Source organism: Martes martes (genome assembly GCF_963455335.1).
Source record: "Martes martes genome assembly, chromosome: 15".
NCBI lineage: Eukaryota > Metazoa > Chordata > Mammalia > Carnivora > Mustelidae > Martes > Martes martes.
Genome location: NC_137903.1, coordinates 47,803,148 through 47,818,739, shown reverse-complemented (window position 1 = coordinate 47,818,739; position 15,592 = coordinate 47,803,148). Strand labels below are relative to the sequence as shown.

At 38.8% G+C, this 15,592-nt stretch overlaps 1 protein-coding gene across 2 annotated transcripts in view; it reads left to right on the top strand.

Annotated features, from left to right (window-relative positions):
* The window catches only part of SWT1 (SWT1 RNA endoribonuclease homolog), a 100,051-nt gene that overhangs the window by 365 nt on the left and 84,094 nt on the right, over window positions 1-15,592 (top strand). For both annotated transcript variants that reach the window (XR_013967995.1, XM_080824191.1), the window contains exons 2-5: window positions 3,192-3,281; window positions 4,886-4,966; window positions 8,175-8,233; window positions 14,652-15,381. Coding sequence is in view for 1 of the 2 variants with exons in the window: in XM_080824191.1 (XP_080680317.1) it covers window positions 3,201-3,281; window positions 4,886-4,966; window positions 8,175-8,233; window positions 14,652-15,381 (951 nt within the window). In the remaining variant the exon portion in view is untranslated. The remainder of the gene's footprint in view (window positions 1-3,191; window positions 3,282-4,885; window positions 4,967-8,174; window positions 8,234-14,651; window positions 15,382-15,592) is intronic.

The following is a 15,592-nucleotide window of genomic DNA, read 5'->3' as shown; positions in this document are numbered from 1 at the left end:
TGTCTGCGCTTCCTTTCGCACCCTCATCCCCACCATGACCTGAATACGTCTCCTTTTGTCTCTATTTTGCTTTAGCCTACATGTTCTTATCATCAGCACTGCCCTGTGGTCGTAGGGGTCCTGTGGGTAGAGAAGAGCGTGTGTTTCTGCGCGCGCCCCACACCTGTAGTTAAGACTTAGTAACCAGAGCCCTGAGCGTCTTGAGCTTTGCGGCACCTGATTGATGCGATTCAGATTCCACACGGCGTCTGCCAGTGAGTCCTCCGGCCCGCGTACTTCTCTTCCCTTTACTCACCGGCCTGCTTGAACTTAAGTCTGAAGCATTCATTCCCTTGGCGCAGGCAGAGGAAAACTTGAACTTTCTGGCTGCTCTTTCTTCCCGGGACTGGTCCGAATGTTATAAGCAGCAGAGAAGGAGAAGGAAGCCCCTTTTTGTCTTAGGAGACTCGCACTTCAGCTGGGTTTTCCTAGTTAATAAAGGCGCTACTTAATGCCTAACGATCTCATTGGTCCATTTATTTCCTAGTTGTTCAGCCCAGGTGAGAGCTAGTGTGATTATTTGGCGCTTTGAAAGTGTAACAGGATTTAGTTGCCACCTCCCAACCCCCCAGTAGTTAGGAAGTGAGTCTGGAGGCTTTCCCCCACCTTCCCTGGTGAGTTAGTTCTAAAGTCCTCATACTGCCTTCAACCTCAACATTAAAAAAAAAAAAATAAAATAAAATTAGTTACTTATTTTAAGAGAGAGAGAGAGCACGTGAGGGGGGAGGGAGGAGCAGAGGGAGAAGGAGAGAGAAAATCCACGCCCACTCTCCCGGACCAGCGCTGAGTTGGAGGCGGGGCTGATCTCATCTCCCGGAGATTAGGACCCCAGCGGAAACCAGGAGTGCTACGCTCCACCCACCCCAACTTTTGACCAGTTTTCCTGAATGTATAACTGTCTCACTGCTCTTAACAGTCACTTAAAAATGGGAAAATAACACGTTATAACTTATGGGAATGAGTAGTGGCTAATTATATTGTGTCTCATCCAAGCATCAAAGGTTTTTTTTTTTTTTTTAATTTCCAAAAGGCTAGATGGTTAATTGAAAGCTTGATTCAGTGTATCAGTCTCATTATTTAACACCAGCTGGAAACCAGAAGCTGAAGAGGGTTAGATTTTAGCGTGTGAATTCTATGGGAATTTTAATAACAATTTCTAAGCATGATCTGTGTTGAGACTCCTAAAAAAAAAGGAATCTTCAAAGTTTGAAGAGTTATATTAAGTGACTGTGTTAGTCATTTATTGCTGCCTAAGTTATCCTAAAGCTTAGTGGTTTAAAACAACAGTAAACATGACCTCACGGGTTCTTTGCATCAGGAATTCAGAAGTGGCTTAATGGGTGTACCTGGTTCTGAGTCTCTTGAGGCTGCAGTGAGGATAGCAGCCTCGGATGCTTCCACTCAAAGGCTTGATTAGGGTTCCAGGATTGGCTTCAAAGCGGGCATGCTCACAGGCCTGGCAGCTGGTTCTTTTTTTGGCAGTGGGCTTCAGTTCTGCACTGGTGGGCCGCTCCGTGGACTATGTGATTGTCCTCATGATATGGTGGCTGGCTTTCTCTAGAGTAAGAGAAAAACACAAGCCACAGTGTCTTGTATTGATCTACACATACTGCCATATAGCAATTCCTCTTGGTGTCACAGGCCAGCTCTATTTACTGTGAGAGCACTGCATGAGAGTGTAATTACTGGGCACCAGAGATCATCAGGAACCACTTGGGAGGCTGGCCAGCGCAGGAAGTCTCCCCTTTGAGTTTGTATTTTGATTTTCATAAAATCAACATGAATTTCACACTATTATAAATATAAAACATTTGTCATGGTAAACATAAATGTGTTTTTCCTTTGATAGTCCACTATCTTTAGTGATTTTTTGTTTGTTTTTTTTTTCAATTGGGTTATGGGTGAGAGGTTTAAGTTTAGCCTTATTTTGTATTCAAAGCAACAACGTAACACGAACATGGATCAGTTTAAATTGCAAAAGTTAACGTAAGTAGTCCATAGCCTCTAAACAGTTCATTTCACGGGATTTATTGTGTTTTTTTGTTTGGTTGTTTGTTTTTATTGTACCTTTTCCCAAAATGGAATAGAATCCTTGGAACAAGAAGGGGAAAAGAATATTATTCCTCTGATCCGGAAGCTCAATTGTGAATTCAGTTGATTCCATACATGATCTTACAAAGCAAAATTTTGGGATAATTTAGGATTGTTCTTAGAAGTTTAAGGGATGCCTGGGTGGTTCAGTCGGTTAAGCGTCTGCCTTCAGCTCCTGATCCTGGGCTCCTGGGATCCAGTCCTGCATCAGGCTCCTCGCTCAGTGGGGAGTCTGCTTCTCCCTCTGCCTCTGCCCCTGTTGTGCTCTTGCTCTTTCTCTCTTTCTCTGACAAGTAAATAAATCTTAAAAAAGTCTATATTAAATATTTTATTAGTTTTTATTATTAGGTTTTCTCTTAGCTGTCAGCATTTTTCTTCTTTCTCTTTATATTCATCAAAACATTCTAAAGTTTGATTTAGTGTTATTGATCATTCTTTTATAGAATTTCACTTACTGTAGTCATGACTGACCATGAGTCAATGCTTGCTTTCTAGCCTTTCTTACATTCATAGTTTCCATATGTGTCACTATCAGCAATAAACTCTCCTTTGGGCTTTGCTGCTAGACGCCTTTTATATCTTCCCGTCCCAGAAGACCTGATGAAGTTACCATTCTCTGGCCTTTTCATTCCAGCATGGGATGCTTCTGCTCCACACTAAGTTGAATGAATAGAGGGTGTGTCAGGAAAATAAGGACTTAGAACTAACTGGTTTTGAGGCATAGTTTGGGTAAAAGAGAGCAGTCCTGTAAGCAGTTGAAAATGGTGATCTGAAGCTTGAGAGAGAAGGTCAGGGCTAAAGGCACAGTTTTGAGAGGTCATTCCTAAAAAGGTGGTAGATGAAATTGAAGGAGAGGAAGAGATCAATATGAGGGAGACTATAAGTGAAATAAAGTGGAACGAGAGAATCCTATTGTCTTGGGAATGGTTAGAAGATGGAAATAATTTTGTAAAACTCCAGTCTTTTTCAAACTGAAAGACGACGAATTTCTAATGTATTTTGTTGTGGTGGTGGTAAAACAAAACGAAACACATAAACACTTAATATGTTTTTTATTTTAGCTTTTCAAAATGTCCAACAAAGAATCTTGTGGTGAAAAAGAGAAGTCTCGGAGAAGAAGCACCACTGCATCATTGAACTTTGATGTCCAAGTAAGAATTTTGATTTACTGACCCACAGAATACTTTCTGCCTGTTTATTTTTGCGTAATGAAGAAAAAAAAACCCCTCAGTTTTAAAATGAGATACGTAAATGTTTTGTTTTGCCCTTCTGACCCAGGAGAAGTAATTTGTTTTTCCCATTCTTTCTCTCCCCCCATTCTTTACTTGCATTATTTTGTTGATTCCTCACAACTGTAGGAGATAGGTACTATTATTATCCCAATTATACAAATACCAGAACTGAGGCTTAGGGAGGTAAGTAATTTGCCGAGGCATTTCTGACTTGACTCTGGGCCCCCCAGACTCTCCTTTACACAGAAATAACTCACCATTAGACCTTTTTGCACCACCTTCGTCATTTACTGAGCATTGAATAAGGTTATATGCTCATCAGTCCGAATGGGCCATCGTTTTCAGCGGGAGGCTTAGAGTAGGGAATGGATGCTCACAAAGTGCCCTTTGCTGACTCCTCCTCGTCTTAAACTATAACTTTTCAAGTGCTCAGCTTCATTTACCCAGTTGAGAAGTTGCAATTCCATTCTTTCATTTGGTTGGGCACAAATCCTGGTTGTCATCCCCCCCCTCCCCCGCATCGAGTCTATCAGCAAATTGTATCAGCTTTCTCTTAAGATAGAGTCTGACTACCTCCTCTGCTACCACCACAGTCCGGACAATCAGCTGGCTCCCTCAGATGGTTGCATTAGTTTCCAAATTTATCTCCCCGCTTCCTCCTTTGCCTCCCATTGTTCTCTTCTCAACAAGCCCCCAGGATGATCCTGTTAGAATTTAAGTCAGGTCACGTCTCTCCTTTGCTCAGTACTATCTGACGGCTACTATTCCAGCAATCCCGGCACATTCCTGCCTCAGGGGCTTTGCCCTTCAACGGAAAACTCTTTCCCTAGATAATCACATAGTTTCTTCTTCCCTCCTTCAGGTCTCCAGTCAGATGTCGGCTTCTCAGTGGGGCTTTTTCTGACTACCCTGTTTAGAATTGCAGCTGCTTCCCACCACCTCCCAGCCCTTCCTGCCCTCTTTTTCTGCTTTATTTTTTTTCCAGTGTATCATCTGACACAGTAAATATATTGTTTATTTGTAAATTCCTGCCCAAAATTTTAACTTTTATGAGGGCAGGGACTTACGTGTTTTCATTAATCTGTCCCCACCATCTAGAATATCTTTGGTACGCAGTAGGTCCTCAAAATATGTTTGTCCTGGGTCTACTGAATTTTGGATCCCCCGGGAAATGACTGGTTATATGGTTTTGCTTTGTAGACGACTGAATTCCACCCTGGCAATGCCTCCTCCCAAAGCCTTTATCTGAGCTGTCAACTGGCCTTCGGGCTGTAGCACTTGTATCCCATCTCATCTCTAATTCAAGAGCATCTAGATCTTCTGATTTCTACTTGAGTCTTCCTTCTAATTGAGTTTCCCTCCCTCTTACCAAAGTTTGTGTGGCTTTAAACACTTTTTCCCCCCCCGAAGTTTATTATGAATGTAGAAAGAATGTTAGTTTATAATAACAATGATTAAATAATGCTGTCTTAGACTGTGCTTAATTTTGTGCCTTTTTTTTTTCCCCCAAATGGCATTCTTAGGATAAGACAGAGAAAAAAACTTCAAGTTCTACTAGTTCAGCTTGCTGTGTAAGGTCTGTTTCATCAGAGAAGAGAAAACTGGTGAGTGTTCGTATATAGTAGCCAACTGTAGATATTACTGATATTAAAGTTTTAATGTGTGATGAGAAGGTTTATGATACATATTCCCCCACTACTTTTCCACTCATTTTTTCTTTCTCTTGTACTTTGCGATAGCCGATAGAAAAAATACCAGTGTTTGGTTTCTTCCTTCTACTCACCAAAAAGGATTTAACAAGTTATTTCTTTGTGCAGTTAGATCCTATCATGCAGAGTTAGACAACATGGATATAAATTAAGAGAGTTTTTTTTAAATTCAATTAGCCAACATATAGTACATCATTAGTTTCAGATGTAGAGGTCAGTAACTCAGCAGTTGCATATAACACCCAATGCTCATCACATCACATGCCCTCCTTAATGCCTGTCACCCAGTTACTCCATCACCCCGTCCATCTGCCCTCCAGCAACCCCCAGTTTGTTTCCTATAGTTAAGAGTTTGTCATGGCTTGCCTCCTCTGATTTTTCCCATTCAGTTTTCCCTCCCTTCCTTTATGATCCTCTGCACTATTTCTTATATTCCACATATGAGTGAAACCGTATGATAATTGTCTTTTTTTGATTGACTTATTTCGCTCAGCATAATACCCTCCAGTACCATCCACGTTAATGTAAATGGTAAATATTCATCCTTTTTTGATGGATGAGTAATAGTCCATTATGTGTGTGTGTGTGTGTGTGTGTGTGTGTATACACACACCACATCTTCTTTATCTATTCATCTGTCGATGGACATCTGGGCTCTCTCCACAGTTTGGCTATTGTGGTTGTTGCTGCTATGAACAGTGCTGTACAGGTGCCCCTTTGGATCACTACATTTGTATCTTTGGGGTAAATACCCAGTAGTGCAATTGCTGGGTCATAGGGTAGCTCTATTTTCAACTTTTTGAGGAACATCCATACTGTTTTCCAGAGTGGCTGAACCAGTTTGTATTCCCACCAATATAGGTATAGGTATAGGAGGGTTCCCCTTTCTTTGCATCCTCGCCAACATTTGTTGTATTCCCACCAATATAGGTATAGTATAGGAGGGTTCCCCTTTCTTTACATCCTCGCCAACATTTGTTGTTTACTGTCTTGTTAATTTTAGCTATTCTGACAGGTGTGAGGTGGTATTTCATTGTGGTTTGGATTCGTTGTTTCCTTGATGCCAAGTCATGTCGAGCATTTTTTCATGTGTCTGTTGGCCGTTTGGATGTCTTCTTTGGAGAAATGTCTGTTTGTCTTCTGCCCATATATTGACTGGATTATTTGTTTTTTTGTGTGTCGGATTTGATAAGTTCTTTATAGATTTTGGATACTAGCCCTTTATCTGATACGTCATTTGCAAATATTAAGAGAGTTTTTCAGTCTTTTCCCATATATGGTTTTATTTGGCTTTACAATATCCTTTGAAGGTAGCCAAGGCAGATGTGTAGCATTTGTGTTTTCAGATTCAGAAATTGAGATCTAGGAGGTTAAGTGACTTGTCCAAGGACACAAAATTGTTTATAGCAATAGAGCCAAGTCCAGAGTCATGCAAATAATTAAAAAGACATTAAGCTAGTACATGGGTGGTTGGTGAAGTACTCAGGGCATTCAAGTTGATGTTAGGTGCATGTTGGGGTAGCGATGTGGTCATGGGTAGTAAGGAAAAGTAGTTGTGAAACTTGTATGAATACAGAATTCTGTTTTTAAGGATTTGCTTGTTTTTGTATAATGACATTGCTGTTTCAATTTATTGTTTCTGTATTAACCTTCTTAAAACACAGATTTCAATATATTTCTCCTCTGTTGAAAAATCGCTTTTTAGTCTGGCATTCCAGACCCTCCTAAATTTGGTCACACCTTAACTAGCCAGTTTTCTTTCTTCTTCCTGAAAACATCCCTTCTGCTTCTAACTAGGCTGGTTTATTTTTTCTCTGTTGAGTTTATACCAGTCATCTCCAGCTGCTTAGAATGCCTAAGCTTTCTTAGCTGAGACCACCTTTTTCTTTTACTTGTTAATCTTTATTTAATCTATATTCAATCTTTGTGTGTGTGTGTGTGTGTATACATATGTATGTATGTATATACGTGTGTGTGTGTGTGTGTGTGTGTATAAAATATCTATTTAGGGGTGCCGGGATGTCTCAGTCAGCTAAGCATCTGCATTCAGCTCATCCAGTCCTGTGTCGGGCTCCCTACTCTGAAGGGAGCTTGCTTCTCCCTCTGTCTCTGCTTCTCTCTGTCTCTCATGAATAAATAATAAAATCTTTTTAAAAATTTATTTATTTATTTGACAAAGAGGAAGAGAGAGAGCGAGAGAGGGAACCCAAACAGGGGGAGTGGGAGAGGGAGCAGACTCCTCACTGAGCAGGGAGCCTGATGCTGGGCTCGAACCCAGGACCCTGCGATCATGACCTGAGTCGAAGGCAGATGCTTAACAACTGAGCCACCAGGCGCCCCTCAATCTTTAGCATATATTTTGTCCGCCTTTTTTCCTAAGTATGTTCCAGCTTTCGGTGCTTGATATTTTGAACTCTTTTACAACTTACTGTATGTTCTTCTGCTTTCACACTTAGGTATATCATTTCGTTAGATTATTTGTATATATCCTTCTTCTCTCTGTTCTTTAACGTCTATAGGACAGGGGCTATATCCTGTTTCTCTTACTTCTCTTGTGCCCAGGCCTGTATCCCCAGAACACATGGAGAGACAGACTGGTAGAGTAGGGATAGTAGACAGAACTGTTTAAATCCTGGCTCTGCTGCTGACTTGCTCTGTAATGTTAAGGAAGATACTTTTCTCTGTTTGCACCTTGAGTACTTTATCTGTAAAATGGGGCGTGATGATAATACCTGTCATACAGGATTACTGGAAAGATTAAATAAATTATTGTGTCAGGGGATGCCTGGATGGCTCGGTCCTTACGGATCTGCCGTCGGCTCAGGTCATGATCCTGGGGTCCTGAGATTGAACCCCACATCAGGATCCCTGCTTGGCGGGAAGCCTGCTTCTCCCTCTCTCATTCCCCCTGCTTGTATTCCCTATCTCTCTGTGTCTCTCTGTCAAATAAACAAATAAAATCTTAAAAGAAAAATTATTGTGTCAGCCTATTCACTAATACATAGATGTGGGGAAAAAATATTGTCTCCCAGTCTTTCTCCTGTAACTACAATGTCAGTGCACAATTTCTATTTCCTAAATGATTCATTTTTTTTTCTTTCAGAAATCAGATCATACAGACATTCTGTACTGTGATGTAAAAAGAAGACAAGAACTGAAAAGGTGAATTCCTTCTTTTTGTTGATCTCTTTTACTTTTGGAGGCTTAGAGTTGTGAGACTAAATATTTTGATATGCAAAATTTTTTATTTGATCAGTACTGATTTGTATGCCAATATTTCTAGTTATAGCACAGGTTATAATTGTTGAATTTGTTTTTTTTTTAAAAGATTTTATTTATTTATTTGACAGAGAGATCACAAGTAGGCAGAGAGGCAGGCAGAGAGAGAGGAGGAAGCAGGCTCCCTGCTAAGCAGAAAGCCCAATGTGGGGCTCGACCCCAGGACCCTGAGATTATGACCTGAGCCGAAGGCAGAAGCTAAACCCACTGAGCCACCCAGATGCCCCTGATTTGTTTTTTGAAGATTTTATTTATTTGAGAGAGAGAGACAGCAAGAGTGCACAAGCAGTGTGGGAGATGCAGAGGCAGAAGGAGATGCAGAGTCCCCACTGAGTAGGGAGCCCGACTCAGGGCTCAATCTCAGGACCCTGGCATCATGACCTGAGCCAAAGGCAGATATTTAACAGACTGACATTATTGAATTTTTTAAATATTAGTGTAGATTTAATAAAAAGTTGAGCGAAATAAAAAGTCTATCACAATTCTATGCTATGTAAATGACTTTCAAGTCATTTACTTTCAAGTAAAATGCAGATTTTTATCTCTGGTGATTTGATTTTGACGCACCCTTATAAGATGCATAACTTTGTTACATATAGTCATAGAAGAAGTTGTATGTCTGGTTTAGAAATGTTATAAAGATAAATTACATATTACCTGTGAAGAAAATATGTTGCTTATTGAATTGTTATGGTTTTAAAATCACGTTATTTAAATAGGATATGGCTACAACTAGAGAACTTGTAGCATAATGGTAGGGATAATGGAGATTATTTTTCTTTAATTTCTGTGTTCTTTGGATAAAAATTTCAGAGAACTTTGTGGTGATGGCATTTCTTGCCACTAATGGGGTAAGTATAAAAGTATAATGTATGATAAAAGTAGATTAGATCATAGATTCTCTGAAAGTAAGTGGCTATGGGAAAATGATAAAAATGGCATTAAATATATACATAAAATTTGTTTCCCAGACAAATTTAGTTAATGTTTGCTAAAAACAAAAAATTCAGCTTGCCTCTGGCTTTTCTTCAGGTTTTTTTTTTTTTTTGTCTCCTTCTTTCTTTGTGATACTTTGCTTCTATATTATTATTCTGTTATGAATTTCACATCACATTGACTATTACTTTCTACACTTTTTCAAAATGGATTTTTAATGCCTTTTATCCTAATTTTTTTTCTTTTTTTTTTTTAGTTCTAAAACACTGCCTGGTTTTTCACTAGTTACCTTTAGCCTTAGTAAGGGCACGTTTTCTAGCCCCTGATTTTATGTGTATGTATAAGAGCATGAATAGACTTTTGATCTATGTATACTACTCTCCTGGACTTGTCCACAGTCTTTGGAAGGAGGAAGAAACAGTATTGTTGAATTATTTTGAGAATAGGATCTAAACTATTCCAAGAGTACAACGAAGTGCCCCTTGGCTTCAGTATTTACTCAAAATCTGCAATTTGACTTCAGGTCTTGCAACACTGAATAGTCAAATGCCTACTGCTGCATTTCTGCATTCCTGAATCCATGTGTGATCAATGACCATGCCATTGTGTGGGTTGTCATCATATCTACTGAGAGTAACAATGTTAGTAATGTGAGGAAGCCGTGGCATTTAGATTAATCATTAATATATGAATATTTACTTTCGGATATTGGTAAGCTCTCTAGATAAAACTTGCAGTGAAATTTTCTTTTGTTGAAGACAAACTGTATGGCATACAAGATATTTTAAAACTGCCTTGTCATGTGTTTAAACAATATGGGATAGGAGCTATTATATATTGAAAAGTTGCCTGGACGAAAGAAAGCTGACCTCCTGTGCTTTGCAAACATAAGCATCGACAGTGCAGAACTTCTTTTTTGGGTTGCCTGAAGAGAATGTGGTTCATTTGCTGCTGTTGTTTATCCATTGGAGAAGTAAACAAACTTACTTGCCTCGAGGTTATGAGTATTTCTTTGTAGTGTGTGGCATCTTCTGTAAAAATTTCCCTATTCAGTATAGGGATGGTCCCAAAATTGGTGTGCAATGAAAGCTGAGGTGCAGATGAAAAATCAGAATTTTATCATCCTGAAGCCACTTACATCATTTCATTACCACAATTCTCAGTCCATGGTTTGAGTATATATAGATGTATTAACAATGAAAAATCACCAAGGGCAACAATCTTTTTTAAAATTTAAAATCAATTAATTAACATATAGTGAATCATTAGTTTCAGAGCTAGAGTTCAGTTATTATCAGTTGCATAAAACACCCAGTGCTCATTTCATCAGGTGCCCTCCTTAATGCCCATCACCCCGTTACCCCATCTCCCCACCCACTTCTCCTCCAGCAACCCTCAGTTTGTTTCCCATAGTTAAGAGTCTCTTATGGTTTGTCTCTCTCTCTCTCTCTTTCTGATTTCATCTTATTTTTCCTTCCCTTCCCCTATGTTCATTTGTTTTGTTTCTTAAATTAAGGGCAACAGTCTTAAATCTGCTTTTGAAAAATTCAGAGAGCATTTCTCTGCGCAGTGCACTTTCAGTTAGTGGGATTTCTTCACTAGGTTGTATCTTCACTGTTGACCAAATCTTTTTAAGTCCAGGAATTGAAGAGGTGAGAAGTTTTGCCTCAGTTACTGTTAGATAGATAGCAATATTGCCACCAGCAATACCCATGATTGGCAGAATTAGCCGAAAAGTAATTTATTATTCACCTGAACTAAGTTGAATGTAAGTATATAATTTAGTATTGTGAGTGTATGTCATGATGACCAACAGAGAAGTGTAACCGCTGATAGTGTTCACAAATTGTTTCTGAAGTATGTCATATTTTAAAATGGCTACTAAATTTTTACATAGTCTAATTAAAACTTTAATAATAAAGTTTTGACAAAATTTCACACTTATTCTTATATCATGAGAGCTCATCTAGGGTGTGTTTCAACTTCAGCTGAATATTGATTTTACACTGTCATTCATAAAAGATACGTACTTTAAAAAATAAGTATTTGCTGCATGTCTAACTTATATCTAAAAAGATCTCAGAACTTTAGTATTTTGGATTGCAAATATAAAACTGCATTATCACAATCTAGTCTTTTGTAAGTCTAGTTGATAAGAGGTAATTTTGAGGTTTGATTTTGTTGGTCTTTTAAAAGGTATTATATTGTTGAGTTTTCATTAATTATGACTATATAGGCCATGGTCCATAGATGACTCTAAAATGTGCAGCACAGGGTTGTCGTGGAGAACAAATAAAAAGCAATATGAAGGGGTACCTGGGTGACTCACTCAGTTAAGCATCTGCCTTCAGCTCGGGTCAGGATCACAGGGTCTTAGGATTGACCCCCACATTAGGCTCCCTGCTTAGTGGTGAGTCTGCTTCTTCCTTTCTCAAAAATAAATAAAATCTAAAAAAAAAAAGGAACATGAAAATGCGCAGGGAACTACAGGGTCCCCTTAAAATTTTTGAGTTATGTTTTCTGTGTTGTTCTCCTAGTTTTAAATACAATTGGCATCATAAACGTGGTATATTATTAGAAGCCAAAGTCCTATTAAAATTTCAAGTTTTGTTTTGTTTTGTTTTTATTTTTTTAAATATTTTATTTATTTGACAGAGAGTACGCAGAGAGGCAGGCAGAGAGAGAGGAGGAAGCAGGCTCCCTCCTAAACATAGCGCCCGATGCGGGGCTCTATTCCAGAACCCTGAGATCATGACCTGAACCGAAGGCAGAGGCTTAACCCACTGAGCCACCCAGGCGCCCCTCAAGTTTTGTTTTATCATTATTTACTAACAGATAAATAATGGTGGGCAGTCTTTGTAGGCAGAGATAGAAAAACAATGGAATCCAATGAAGACTCAGGTGAAACGCCTATAAAAACTCCCAAGATGTTTATGGTTTGCTCTTACGTAATTATTTGAGAAATCAGCTGTTTCCTTTCTTTTTCTCCCCCACCAGAGTGAAAGCAAATTAGGGGTCAGAACTCTATTGGATGTGTCCTCCATGGTCTCTCCAGGGCCTAGTAGAGTGACAGGCACTTGGAATCACTCAAAATCATTGAAATTTTTTCGCCTTTCTTTCTGACTACCGAGTAATATCGACTTTTTTTTTTTTTAAAGATTTTATTTATTTATTTGACAGACAGAGATCACAAGTAGGTGGAGAGGCAGGCAGAAAGAGAGCAGGAAGCAGGCTCCTCACGGAGCAGAGAGCCTGATGTGGGGCTCGATCCCAGGACCCCGGGATCATGACCTGAGCTGAAGACAGAGGCTTTAACCCACTGAGCCACCCAGGCGCCTGTAATATCGACTTTTATGAAGCAGGAAAATATCACCTCTAGCTATTGCTTCTTCTAACATTTTAGCATATTTCTTTCTCGACTTTTACTGTATTTAAATTGTTGAGTTCACATGATATATACAGATTTTTGCCCTGCTTGATTTTTGCTTAATATTTTATGAATATGTTTTGTTAGATCATTGAAAACTTTCATAAACATCATTCAAAATGACCATGATACTCTGTCATATTTAGTAGAATGGCATATTTCTTAGCCATTTCCAAAATTTTAGTATTTACTCTGTTACCTTACTTTTTGTTATTATAAGTAATCCTGAATTTTAAAAAAGATTTTGGTCCATTTTTAAGTTTTTTACCTTGGTATAGATTTCTAAAATGGGAATTACTAGGAAGTCAAAGAATATGAGCATTTTTAGAATTCTTAATTATATCATCAAATTCCTTTATGAACTCTATCTCTCTCTCTCTCTCTTTTTTTTTTTTTTTTTTTTTGGTTGAGAGAGAGAAGGAGCACAAGGGTTGGGGGTTGGGGGGGGGGCGGTGAAGTGGAGAGGGAAGGGCAGAGGGAGAGGGAGGGAGAGAATCTTAAACAGGCTCCAGGCTGAGTTTGATGTGAGGCTCGATCTCACCACCCTGAGATCATGACCTGAGCCGAAATCAAGAGTAAGGCACTTCATCAACTGAGCCACCCAGGCTCCCCACCTTCGTGGAACTCCTATATCATTTTGCATTTCTACCATGAGAGGGCCCGTTTTTCAACCCATTGCCGGTACTTAATGTTGTTTTAAAATCTTTGTTAATTTGATAAAAGAAAATGGTTTGCTGTTATAATTAGAATGTCTTAAGAAAAAAAAAAAAAGAATGTCTTTGATTACTAGTAAAGTTAAACTTTTTCCCCCAAATATCTATTAGCTAATCCCTTTTTCTCATCAATAATTTTGTTTATGTCCTATTCTAGAATCAGTACTTTTTTTTAAGATTTTAGGTATTTGTTTGAGAGCAAGAGGGAGAGAGAGCACAAGTAGGATGGGGGGCAGAGGGAGAAACAGATATCCTGCTGAGCGGGGAGCCTGATGTGGGGCTTGATCCTGAGACTCCTGGATCATGACTTGACCCCAAGACAGATGCTTAACTGACTGAGCCACCCAGGCAGACAGAGTCAGTACTTTTTGATGAGCTTTTAATTTACTAAGGCTAATAAACTGTCACATATATAACAAATACTATTTCCCAGTTTTAAAAATTTTATTATTCTTTAATATGCTGAAGCTTTAAAGTGAATAGTCGTTTATTTATTTATTTATTTATTTTTAAGATTTTATTTATTTATTTGACAGATCACAAGTAGGCAGAGAGGCAGGCAGAGAGGGGGGAAGCAGGCTCCCTGCTGAGCAGAGAGCCCGATGTGGGCCTCAATCCCAGGACCCTGAGACCACCACCCGAGCTAAAGGCAGAGGCGCATCCAGTGAGTCACCCAGGCGCCCCTATTTATTTATTTTTAAAATTTTATTTATTTAAGTAATCCTTACACCCAATGTGAAGCTCAGACTCATGACCCCAAGATTAAGAGTCACATGCTTTTCTGACTGAGCCAGCCAGGCACCTCATAAATATTTGGTCATTTACAATTATTCTTTTTCTTTGTGATTTTTCCCACTGTTCTTAAGTTTAGGAAGCTCTCTATTAAGAAATTAGATTAACTATTTCCTTTTTTCCCCTATGGTTTTTAAGGGATTAATATGAAGTGTAGCAGTTGTAATTATTTTGTACTTCAGTATTTAATCTGTATGGAATTTATGCTGCCTGGTATTATATAAAGCTGTAAATTTGGTTTTTGTCCAAATAGACCAGTTATGCCAATACCATTTGTAATTCTTTCACTTCTTTCTTTATGTAGCCATTTCTTATTCTTTATGAAATTTGTATCAGACCAGTTCTGTCATTTCCTGACTGAATAACACAGTACAACATTATGTATGATCATGTATAATTGCAATGTAACTTGGGTTTCTGTGCTGCTTTACAGATTGGACGTAGAAACCGAGCCTCCAGGAAGGAAACAAAAAATCAGTTCTTCATCCCAAGGCCCTGTTAAACTCCAAGAAGCATCATATTCAAATGCTAATCAAATTATTTCACCGAGTCCTTCTTCACACGGAACTAAAAAAGATCTGAGGAGATGTGTAGATTTTAAAGATATTAAATTGACAAATGTTAGGAATAAGCCTGACCATGGAATTAAAAACCTTAGCAATCCTAAGATGGCCAAAGATGTAAAACCTAAAACCGAAGTCCAGGAAAGTGAAAAACAATGGCCTCATGTACTCGCTCAGAGGGAGAAGATGAGAGAACTCAAGAAAGAAAGGCACAAGAAGTGTAGGGATGGTTCTGAAAAACGCGTTTCAGAGAAATGCAAGAGAATCCATTTTTCTCAGGATTATAATTCCAACAAGATACTTAAGGAACCCCTTGAACCTAGAAGAAGGAAGATCAGTTTCAAAATCCCAGTGAAATCCCGTGATACCCTCCAGAAGCTTGTAGAAGAAAATGTCTTCAGTTTAGAGTCTAACAAGTCAAAGACCAAGCAGGAGAAGAAACGCCTGGAAGGCTCCCAAGTTTCATTAAATTTGACCAGGCACAAAAGTGAACGTTTATTTTCAGATTCCACATCTAAGCAGGTTGTTCCTGAGTGGAAAGTAAAAAACCATCCTGAGCAACAAGAAAGTGATTCAAGTTCCAGGGAAAACGTAATCCAGGTAAGGTGGTGTGAAATGTTAATATAGGTTTTAGGAGAGAATTTTAGTAGGGTCAGGTTTGAGTTTCTGTTACGAATAAGATCACAGCTCATTCTGTTTAGTCAGGAAGATATGTGTTAGTTCCTTTATCTTATCCCTTTAATTCCAACCTCCTTAGGAAGATATCCTGGCAAGTATCAAGGATCCATAATAGAAGGTGATAATGTGAAAG